At 39.0% G+C, this 12,416-nt stretch overlaps 1 protein-coding gene across 2 annotated transcripts in view; it reads left to right on the forward strand.

The window, feature by feature from the left end:
• NRP1 (neuropilin 1) overlaps positions 1 to 12,416 on the forward strand; it is a 115,616-nt gene that overhangs the window by 37,297 nt on the left and 65,903 nt on the right. For both annotated transcript variants that reach the window (XM_075046197.1, XM_075046205.1), the window contains exon 4: positions 10,520 to 10,701. In XM_075046197.1, the coding sequence (XP_074902298.1) occupies positions 10,520 to 10,701 (182 nt within the window). The remainder of the gene's footprint in view (positions 1 to 10,519; positions 10,702 to 12,416) is intronic.

Consider the following 12,416-nt stretch of genomic DNA (forward strand, 5'->3'; position numbering starts at 1 on the left):
ATAATATAAATTCATTCATTGAAGTTATATATACTTTTTAGTTCAAGGATACACACAATAAAATGGTAATAAAATTGGTCAATGGGACAAACTTTTATATACTGATGTTTCAAATTGGTACAGTTTAACTGTGAGCTCTATTACAAAAACAACGTACTGTAACTGTATGAAACTGAGTTTAAGAGAAATAGCGATCTGTTTGCAATAAACATTAAGTTTTCACGTACTTTATAAGAAAATTATGCTGAGGATGCTATTGAATTTCCTAATGTAGATTTCAAGAGCAGAAACCCATGAGAAGGTCTGTACTAACACGCTAGATTGACACACTGATGTGTGCAAAACCCAACTACACTTATAAGGAAACACTAAGTTATCAATAGAAGTTTTATTCATAATGTCTGTACTGAAATTGGACAACAAATTAATAGAAAAGGATTGGTAACAATTACTATAGTTAAATTCGCATAAAGGTTTCCACTCTGCTTCCCTGTTCTCATTTGCTTTAGTTGTTTTGAAATGCACTTTTTCCAGGCTGAAAGTTTCCCAGGCTGCTCCTCTGCTTGAGAATGAACTTTGGAAAGGGACAGCTAAAATGATTCAGGTCTTTTTTTGTACAAAGAATGTAAAAATATACACACAGAAACACAGACACATACATGCATACACGTGTCCCCGTTGCAAAACAGAAGAAGAACCGTGGGACTTTTTCAGGCAGCTCTTCAACCACACTTATGGAGATCAGAAGGCTGAATTTTGAAAGCACCATCCATGAGTAAGTGTTCCTTGCACTGCTCTTGTGAAATATCATTTAGATTTCACAAAGCCAGGGCTTCTTTAAAGTTGCCAGCTATGCGTATTACTCATGCTGCTTAAGGGTTGTTTGTTAAAGTGGCAATGTACACAACCAAATGATTTTGTGCTGAGATAACGGCCCGCCAGGAAACATGCAGACATTGTATGTGGGTTGATCTCTGAACTACAAACGCTTCTTATTCAGCTTTGTGTGCCTCCTGTGCCAGAGAGCACTTCTAGATGCTATGGCCAGGCACTTTGTCTTTCCAAGTTTGTATCATATGAAAGAAGTAAGGAGAGATGGTTTTCATCTTTAAGTGTTACAACAGACTGCCAGAAGTCTTCTGACCATTGTGAGAATGTTTAGCTAATAATGCCACACATTTCAGACACTTTAGGACTCCGTTTTCAATCCAGAAAAGCCTTGACAGCTTTGATTTCCTTTATGTAATTCAAACTCTTTTTTTCTTGGTGACAGCTTAAGAGAGTTTGCCCCCTCTCCCCCCCCAAAAAAAAAAAAAACGCAGGAAAAGCTCTAATATGTGTACATGATTAAACACTAATGAGTCAAAAGCTTCGACTACAAAGCTGTATTTTTTCCAATAACTCCACTTGTTTGTACGTATGCCTAGTCGTGTAGCTATACACAGGTTTTAGATTCAGTCTCAGCAAAAATCAATCCACTCATTTACATGTGTCACTTTCAGGCAAGGAAGACCCATAGCAATCATTTATATCAATACAGACTAGGTATATGAAGACACTAATCCCACAGTGGATTTTTCACTTGGCCAACAGTCTGCCCAAAGGGACTGTGGTGCAGAAATCAGGACAAAGGGAAAAACAGTGAGAAATATTGAGTTCCAAGTGCCTAATGCTCCATCCTTAATACTCTCTTAATATAGTTCCTAACTGGAAATAAATGAAAATACCCATCATTTTACTGCATTTATAGAGCTTCAGGACATGGTTACCATGGAAGAAAATTGCCATAACTTGTGTTCTAAAGCTGATATGTATGTCTGCAATTTCCTTTCTCCTTTAGCCTCTTTTAGTTTCGTTAATTATGGGTGTTGCTCAGAGAGGTTGTAGACAGCCCACAAGGGACAAATATTTGAGTTTCAAAATTGTGGAACTTACTTTATGTTCTGAACTTTCACAGTTTCTGTGAAAAGCTAAAATCCACTTAATACTTTTAAAAGTCAAGTTCCTAAGGTTATGATTAATATACCACATACATCCCAACAGGATAATTACTAATTAATCAGCAGTTCAAAACTCCCAAATGGAGTACTACAAGGTTGCCATCACTTTAAAGCATTCCTTTTCTACTTTCGTGGAAAGAAAAAGAAATCACAATTGATTCTGATCTTCGTTTGATACAACTCTTTCTCTGTTCTTTAGGCGTTCGAGGAAGCAAAGCTGAAGCTTCTATAACTTACCAGTTTAAGCAGGCTTTTTAGTGAATTCAGCAGTACATGCTAACAGTACTAATCCAACCACAAATCATTAAACTAGTCAGGCACATGAAAACAATGTTTAATGGATATAAAGGCACACAGATAGTGTTTGACTCCTTGCAGCAGCATGAGTGTGTATATATGCATGAGTCTCTGTATGCAAGTAATTTAGTCTAGTTCTCCTACAGAAATCACACAAATGTGTTTGTGAGACTGTGTGAGACTTTGCAGCCCCTTCTTCCAGTCATTCTGTGGCTTAAGAAAACTTCCAAGTTTTGAGCCTCTGTTAAGAAGCTTTATTTGAAACCCACAGAAGCTGTTAGGAATCTTTCCATTATTTCAGGAGGAGCTAGACTGGGCTCTTGTATTTAAAAGACAGTATCTGGCTATCTAGGCTTTGTTCCTTGATGTTTGCAAAATTTCTGGGAGACTGTTGGCACTCAGTCTCTCTCTTCTGTCTCCACATATGTAAAATGAGAATGACAACTTTACCTCAGAGGAATGTTGCAAAGCTTCACTTATAAACAGATTGGCATACTTGGACGAAGTTGCTCAACTAACGAGAAGTTTTCTGATAGATAGGCGTCTCTTGGGAGGTCATAAAAACAAAACCAAAACTGTATAATTGAGTTTTTGGAAATAATTTTTTTTGGCTTACAAGAACCTACTCTTACACAAGATGACTGCTTGTGCCATCTTTTTTCTCTCTCTTATCACCTAGAATATCTTTTGAAATCTAATCATGTCAAATTAGTGGCTAAATACTAAACTAAGCCAAGGCGTAACCCTCACACCTGAAATGTCCGTATGAAAGAATATAAAGTCGAGGTATAGTGAATAATAAGAAAATTACTTTAAAAAAAACACATTTTTTTCCAGTTTCTTAAGCCCTTAGCTGGCTCAATGTAGATAAAGTAACTATGAAACAACCAGTAAAAATTAGACTGCATTTTATTTTGTGAAGAACACTGGAAAGTTGGCAAGAGGTAAGATTTTGCAGTGAAATAGGGAGGTGAACAAGTTGTAAATGACTCTAATATCTTCCAGATGGCATATTTTACTTGGGAACTGAGTTTAGAGTAATTAGAGGCATGTGAATTTCCTATAAATACTAAACTTCACCAGTTTGACACTAGAAAGCTCCTTCATCTCTGAAGTCTTTAAACTGCTAAGTGTTTCTTTTTCCCTCACTTAAAGGGGAAGTCATAGATTTGTAAATTTGTCTTATTTGACAGACAGAAACCTTTTTCCATGAAAAGATAGCATTTTTCTATGCCAGAAAGTTATGAACTGAAGTTCTTCACTGAAGAGGTTTAAAATTGAATGTTTCTTCCCAGAAGAGATTTTCATTTTTATGTACTGGGATCATTATATTATAATTTATTACAGTATGTGGCAAGCAGTGAAATCAGTGGAGTTTGCCCTAACTTCAAGATCAAATCTTTTCATTGATAAAATGCTTTTTGCAGATAGGTATGCTGAAGACCTTAGCAGATGAATTTTGCTTTTACTTCCCCCAGGACATTTCAATACTAAAATGGCAAAACCTGGACCACAACCTCTGATTCTTCTTCATTTTCTGCATGACATTGTTACATTCATTCCCAGAGTGAATCCTGGTGTTCACATTTCTGTTGAAGAATTTTCCAGGTTTTATTTGGTCTAAATGGAATAGAACTAAGTAAATACAAGGCAAAATATTCTGTCACCACCTGCACCCTTTCTAGCCATATATCAGTGTAAACTGGCTTAGATCCATTGACATAAAGGGGCTAATCTCATTTGCAGCAGCTAAAGATCTGTCTACTGTTCTCTGTGGAGCTGTATAGATAAAAGTGCAGATATAATCTTTCTTATTTAGTTCAGATCTTCAGTTCTGCCAGTCCCAGGTATTCAAAAGGCATGAGCCAAACAACCAGAAGCATGTGATAAGATGAAGTATAATCAGATTTGAAAATAGTAGTGATTATTTTTATTTCTTCTGGGTTTTGAACTTTTATTGGTTAGGGTATGTTGTATTTCAGATTCCTCTGTTCAGCAGAGAATTAGAAGCTTAATTTTAAAATGAAAGGGCAAACCTCAAGGCATTAGATGATTCCAGAAACGAGTGTAATAACAAAACTATTGCTAACATTAGTCGCGATCAAACTGTTACAGTGGGTAACTGCAGATCTTCATCGATGTCTTTGTTACATCTTTTCTCTTTTTCACTACAGCATTGTCTTGTACTAAAATAGACCCTCACTAGTTCATTCTTAATGGAGACCCACTGTCAGTTAATGGCATTAGTAAATTACTGAACAGTGGCCAAATCCCAATGGCCTTATTCCCAGAAATCTCTTAGGTTGACAGGATCTTTGTATGAGTAACTTCAGTGAATTTTGGCCCTGGGTGAAGACCATAAAAACACAAGCTCACAAAAGATCAATGGGAACAAAGGCCCCCCAAACTGACAGGGATTTCAGTAAATTACAAATCATTAATCGATTGCAAATTGCATATTTAAATAGCCAGCATTTTAGAGGACTGTGGGATCCAGATGATACGTTGCCTCCCTTAGGGGGCTTCATCCACATCATGAATCCAGTACAAGCAAAACCAGCTTAAAAGCCTCCTGCCGTGGGCACTGGTTCCCACCTCCCTCTTTCTCACAGAGTTTGCACTGCCTGGCTGCTGCTAATTCAACCGTATATGTGTCCACACTCAGAGAAATGATCTGTTGAGCTTTCTAATAGACTTAAGAAAGCAAGAAAGAGAGAAAGTAAGAAAGAAAAAGAAAGAAAGAAAGGAAGAAAGGAAGGAAGAAAGAATTAAAAAAAAGGTCACTTCGCTCATCCTGCCAAAGACACATCCACACCAACAGTTGACTTGGCAGGATGGAGGAAGACTTCTCCATTGAGAAGACTGCACTGTGTTATGGGAGCAAAGAGCCAGGCAGGAATGCACCACGCAGGACTCCATGGCACCAAGCACACTGGGAAGGGGCTAAAAAAGCAAAAAAAAACCCCGCAGTTCCCTGCAGTTCCCGTGCCTCCCGGTGCTCAGGGAGTACCCATGCCCTGCTCAGGCCTGGTGCCTTGCTGCAGACCCAGCAGTCACCCAGGATCCTCCGAGGGCCACGTGCAGCTTTCACCTCCCTCCAGGTGTGTTTTGAGGGCCCACGCATGAGGAGTTATACGACCTCCACGTGGATACCTGCGTCGGCAGTCCCAGCTGCCAGGGAAGGCTGACGTGTCCCCACGGGAGGGGGCAGCCCCTCAGACGCCCATTAGACAGGTCGCCTCGCCAGGGTGGGACACAGGAGGCCCCGGAGAGCAGTCAGGCTGCTCGGAGGCTCAGATGGAGAGCAACCCGACAGACGCTGAGGTTACAGGCAGAAAAACAGCCCGTTTGGGGCCGTGCTTAATTTTTTATTTTTAACAGCATGTGCTTCTTTTTCTTCTTGCTAATAAACTGGGTTTAAGGTTGGTGTCCCTCGAGAGCCTGCAGTTCTTAAGCTTTTAGCTCTGGGATACAGATTGCCTTCTGCCACAAGCACCGCAGTAAATCCCACACCTCTAACCCTCAGTCACTAATGGGGCACAAATCCACGGTGCAGAACAACTTGAAACTCTTTATTTAGATTTCCTCTTGCAATGCCTTCTGTTCAGCTAAAATGGAGCCTTCTGAGGAATAAAGAAAAATTCTTTATAAAATAGAGGCAAAAAAAAGATACATACTAAGAAGAAAATTCTCAGAGATAATCTGACCAGGGTGGATAATTTGTGTCAGGGAGAGATTTAGCAGCTTGGTGGAAGTGGAATCAGAGTGATCAAAGAAACAGAGAGGTGGGAAATCTTTTCATTCTAACAGGTGAATAACTGAAATACTCATAACCACCCTATAGATGCATATCATAGTAGGCTGCAGAAAAATACGGCGTATTCAGATGTAAATTATAGATTTATATGCTTCACTGATTGTTTCATAAGGTTAAATGGCAGATATTTAGATTTCAGCTGAATTCTGCATATATCTTGGGAAGGAATTTTTTTAGGCAAAAGGCATCTCACTGCCCTAATAATAGGAAAATGCATAGAAGCGGAATGTATCTTGGCAGAGTGGCTGGCTTCAGCAGCAGGCAGGGCTTTCCAGCACTTTCACTTCACTTTCTGCAGTACAACGTGCTATGGTGTATTTCAGGGGTCGCCAGCACGTTCAGAACTGAAACCAGACGTAAGCACTGTTATCACCTACTAGAAACTGGAAATAGAAAATTCACCAAAATCTGTACTCTGCAGCTGTTTATGTTTTTCATTGCCCAGTGCTCATTTTATAGTATTGCTTGGCCTTTTCCTTGAACCCATAACTTAGACTTTCCAAAAAAAAGCAAGTTTTTTGCAATTCCATCAAGAGTTTGTCGAGGAATTCTAGATTCCCTCATCTTTCCAATGGGAATCTGTCCCAGACATTGTTTTACTGAACCGTAAAAGTAGGACCATCTAGTAATGGTATGTTCAGACACCAGCTGGGAGGAGCGTGCAAGCTCTGCAGTGCATTTCAGCAGGTTCCCACCTGAGAGCCACACACGTTCCTTGCACACCACAGAGGGTGCAAACAGAAAGCAAACAAAAATGGGATATCCAGAAAGACCCAGACAAGCAAAAAGGGAATTGCTTTTTGCGTCGTAGCATAGTGGTTCCATGAACATATCCACTGATTACCCCCTCTTCTGGGCAGGTATCTCCTATTTTCGCACATGAATTTGTGCTCTAGTCTTTCACCTGAAACTACACTCAATGGTTAGCACCATGTTTATATTTACATCTCTGTGCCATAAACCCTAAAGGACTATAACATTACAAGAAATATTTGCCACACCATTGACAGCAGTAACTGAGCGAAGAATTGCCAAGTGGGAAATCCAAATTTGCAAACTCAGTATTCTGGGCTGTGCGCCAAGACTGTCTGGGCGCTGCGGAGGTGACACATTCAGTCTCCTCACAGGGATGCCAATGTGCCAACTGCATCCCTGGCACAGCATCTTCTCTTGACAAACTTATGGAGAAGAACTGCTACCAAGTCCAGAGGGAGATGCAAGCTGCTTTCTGAGCTTCCTTGGCAGCAACTCCATTTTCAAGTTGTGACTGTACTTTCTCCTATTTATGAGAACAGTTGTTTGTGATACACTATGGTCTCTGGTAAGATTTTGAAAAGTGCAAAAATGACAGCAGGACATTGGTTTCCAAGTATAAACTAGTAAAATCCAGAGTAATTTCATTTCCCTAAGAAAAAAATAATATAGATACTCATTTACTGCAGCCCAGATATCAGAAGTTGCCGCCAGTGTGGGAGAATCCAAATCCATTTGTTAGCTGCCAAGAGAAAGACATGATCCTTAGAATATGAAGGTTGTAGCACTGATCTCTAAAGCTTCCCCTTTTCAAATCGTACTTCGTACCTATTGTTTCACAGCTAAGCCTTTTTCCTGTCTGTCAGTAATTTTTCAAAGCAAAAGAAAAAAACTGAAAAATCCTCCAATCTTCCACAGGGCTGCATGACCTATAACTTGCAAAATCCATTAGAAGACAGCCTTTTAGTAACCAAATTGTGTCATTTACAACTGCACAGCAGCCAGAAAGAGCACCATAAATTACAATTCTGTCACTATAAGGGACAATGGAAAGGTGTGGGCAGGCTATCGCTTAAAGGTAGAAACCTAAGAGAGTGACAGAATTTAATTTGAATACTTTTTTCCTGAATTTACTTCATATAATAGCAAAATTGGTACTTACAGGTTAATTATTTTTTTGGCTGTATACAAAAGACTTAGTAAGACTATAGAAGATGGTCTGTTTTTAAGGTGTAGCAGAATAAAAATACTGCATTCAAAGTTTTGGGGATTTTTTTTTCTTCTTCATACATGAAGTAAAAAAGCATGTAAAAATTTACTTAGCATTTTTAGTTAAAAATTCTCGTATCATTTAATAATTCAGAAATAGGGTTCTTTATATTAATTTGAAAATTTATCTACTGTTGTGGCTCGAAAGATGGATGGAGCCTGGGAAACTGGTGAAATAATGTCATCATGGGGAGAAAAGCGAAGACTGTCACTCTGATGCTGTGTTTTTATGTGGTTACTCTTTCTCTTTAAGAAGCAGTTAATTATTTGGAGAAAGGTTGTCTTGTTAAAAATTCTCAACAGTTGTTTTTTCCCTGAAGTCTAAAAACTAGCAGACTGCATCCCTGAGTACTTCCAATAGGTTTTGCAGGGAACCTAGATCCAGTATTCTTAAGGCTATTTCTAAAGGAAAAAACCAACCAAACAAACAATAAAACCCAAAGAAAAGCAATTCTGAGGTCTTTTTACAAGTGTCCTAACTCTCAAATCCTGTTATACTTATATCATAATGAAATTATACAAAGAACAGAAGTCTAATTTGAAAAAATGCAGGCTACTTAAAGTATCTGTAAAATTATCTCAGAAATAAACATTTCCACTTTGTATTTCCACCAATCTGAAATGGGACAGTGAACCTAACTAGCTGAGCAATTGCTACTAGAAAAAACAAATACATAAGAGGAAATGCAGTTAACACAATATTTCACATATGTTAATGCTTACAGTTCCATCAGTGTCAGCTTTATTTTCTACTTGATATACACCAAAGCTGGCACACAATTTTAACTGATGAGGTAATGTCATTTTTAATTTAAGGAGCCTTAAGCCGTCCACTTTAACTAGTGATATCATCTTTGCAGTTGTCTCACGGGGCTTCATGTAAACATAAGTAATGTGCCCTGGACGGTTTGGAGCAGAGTTGTTAAAAATGACATTGGTCATCATGAAGACATTTTTTTTCCTTTGATCTCTTTAAAAACGTCAGGCACACTTTATTGTCCTGTCATTTTTACCTCTTCCTTGTATATTAATATGCTTGGAACATTTCAGTGAACATAACAGTAGAATAAAGGTCTAAACAAATTAATGGCAACGTTTTAATGTCAGTCGTAGAAGGATAATGAAAAGTAAATGAGATTGTCTGGCTAACAGCAACTTGTTAAATAAAACAGCAGCACGGCTGAGACACAAAGACAGAGGGGCGGAGAAAAGCCTTTCGCCCGAGTCCGAAAGAGGCCCAGGGCACAGCCCAGGCTCCAAATGCCACCACCTTTTAGGAGAGGATTAAACTGATTCTACAGAGTGTGGCTGCTCCTCCTCCCTGTCCGGGGTGGAGTGAAATCATCTGCTAATAAAACTTAAAAACAGACCTGTCTCCACACCTGCAGCTTCTGCCTCCCTGTGACTTTTATTCTCCCTTGTGTTCTCTTGGCAGGCTCTGTACACCCAGCTCCTGGGCTCTCCTCAGCCTCTGAAACCAAATGCGTCAGACCAAGCCCCAAGTGTCGGCATCTCTGGTGACAGGGCTGAGGAACCCTAACGTGACTGTCGCTCCCAGGCAGACTTTTGCTACCCATCGTTATTGCATTATTATATGCTTTTCCTCATAAAGTCCTTAGGAAGGAAGCAAGTAACCAGGGGAGGATTTGGCCCAGCCTGTTCAGTAATCACATGCTGTACAAGTACGAACATTATAACGTGCACTTCTCGATTCAAATACCTAAGCAAAGACGATTTGTAATGAAACTTGTTTTGTCTGAGAAAAAACAAGTGCTGTGACTGATGTGTAGATTCTGTGATTTGCTCCAAACTATTTGTCCAGCTAACAAGGAAAATAACAGATTTTTCTACCACTGATCTGAAACATGGTGGAGTTTTGAACAAAATCTAATGTTTAGGGATTTATTTATTATTCTGTGGACATATGTTTGGAGGACAGCATATGGAAATCAAAGTATTGTTCATAAAGAGCTCCAGCCAAAAAGACATTTTTGAATTCATAACAGAACTTCACAGTTTGAAAAGAATGCTATGCATTATGTATTGATAACAACACTACACAGACAAAGGAACACAATTTAATAATACAGAATTGTGCTCATGAGATTTCCTTTTTTTTTGTTAATTGGTTACTTTAGCTGACATTGTCTGCAAGCATAATGGACACCATTCTTCCTAATAGTTCCATGTTGCCAGATGATGTCTACAGACATAATGTAGTCCATTTTAATTATTTCATTTTGCTTACATCTTTCAGCATAATGCATTTTCCAAGCAAGCTAGCATTTTTCTTGATTATCTATGTTGTGTTATGGTTTCTAAATTAATTAGGTCTCCTTCTTTCCCGGAAGTTAAAAGTTTCTTCCTTCCATTTATCTTCCAGGTATGATTATGTTGAAGTGATTGATGGAGATAATGCTGAAGGACGCTTATGGGGAAAGTACTGTGGAAAAATTGCTCCCCCTCCTTTAGTGTCTTCGGGGCCATATCTTTTTATTAAATTTGTTTCCGACTATGAGACACATGGAGCAGGATTTTCTATCCGTTATGAAGTTTTCAAAAGAGGTGAGAAACAATTCATTGTTATATAGCTTGTAACTTGTGATTTTTGCTCGCATCTAAAAGTTCACCGTAATTCTTTGGAATGGGGGGAATGCATGAAAATACTTGGAAGATAAAATTGTATTACCCTTGTCATTCCAAGGCAGGGCATGTATTCAATGGGTGTAAATCATTATGAATCCAGTGGGTCAGCTGCATCTGAGGATTGACTCCTCTGGGTGTAATGTGATAGTCTTCATCAGCTGGTTTTTTGGACCATCTTAAGACCATTAGCTTTCTTCCCCACCCCCCACCCCCACCTTTTTTTTTTTTTTTTTTTTTTTTGTGGTAATAATTACTGTATGATTTACAATGTTACTGCCTTAACAGCACTGTAACATTCTGAGTCCCTGACTTATTTTGGTTAGTGTTTTGCTCTGCATTCCCAAGAGATGGCTGTGGGCTTGGAAAGGACCAGAGTACACATGGGCAGCAGATGATGTTGCTGTTGCTTTCTTTCACAAGTCATGTTTGGGAGGTAAAGGAGAGGAGAAGCTCACACTGTTCACGGGCATGACCTGCTGGATTCTTGTGCCAGGAGTTCAGTGGTAGTGAGCACAGATAGCTGTATAGGGCACAGAGAAAGCCCAGAGAAACAGACAGTCCAGGATTAACCAGATCTATAGACAGTCCCTCTTTGATAACTCTCTTTCTGAGTCAATAGCTAGAAAGGCAGTAAGTTCTTTTTTTTTGGCATACACCTTCCCTATAGCAGGTTGGAGATAAATAATTCATATATTCCATGCCTGGAGAATACAGGACCAAAACTCATACTATATAAAAAGACAATAAGCTTAACTTTATAGAAAAAAAACCCGACATCAACATCAATGTTTAGGGCTATATTCACAAAAGCAGCTCAAAACTCCGAATTTCCAATGCACACCACTCCCAGACAGTGCCCCATTTTCAGAAGCAGTTCAAGTCCTTTTAACACACCTAAACCAGAGCCAGATTTTCAGCTGCATTCAGCACACTTGCTTGGTGGCAGCTGTACTGTTAATGAGGAGAAGCACAGTAATGAAGTCTCTTTTCTATTACATGCTATTGCTGCTCTGCACAGTGCTAACTGGGGCCACAGACTTCTTGTTCACCATCTTCCCTGTCTGTAAATCCACTCTTGGCTCCTAGAAATTCTTTTGGTGACCTTCAGGGTCACATTTTTTGAAAGAACTCAGCATCCAAATGACACCAAGCTTTCCTGAAAAAATATGTCTATTTATTTTCATGTCTTTAGGTGGCTAAACTCTTGAAACTGTGTCCTGACGTTTCTCAGTGCTTATGTATTCAGTACCATCTTTCGTAAAGAACAAGGATGAAACACAAGAAGAAGTGAAAGAATGACCTGTGAAACAATCTATATTAGCAACTGAGTGTTTTCAAGAAAAAAGCTTTTATTTATTTCCTAATAGTGTAGTGGCAACTCAGAGCTCTGACAGGAACATTGTGTTTATTTCCTTGTGTGGTCATTTACATCTCTCAGTGATATACATTAACCATGTTAAGATGGCATTATGAATGTGATTTTACACACACAGAAGTCAAGAAACTCAAAATTATGGCTCCCAGAGCAACTTTAAGTCTAGTTCATTCCACATAAACTGTATATTAAGGCAGGAAAGTTATCACCAGGTACAGTGTTAGAAAATGCTGTGTGTACACAAAGTATGCAAGTTACA

Source organism: Buteo buteo, chromosome 2 (genome assembly GCF_964188355.1).
Source record: "Buteo buteo chromosome 2, bButBut1.hap1.1, whole genome shotgun sequence".
NCBI classification, from domain to species: domain Eukaryota; kingdom Metazoa; phylum Chordata; class Aves; order Accipitriformes; family Accipitridae; genus Buteo; species Buteo buteo.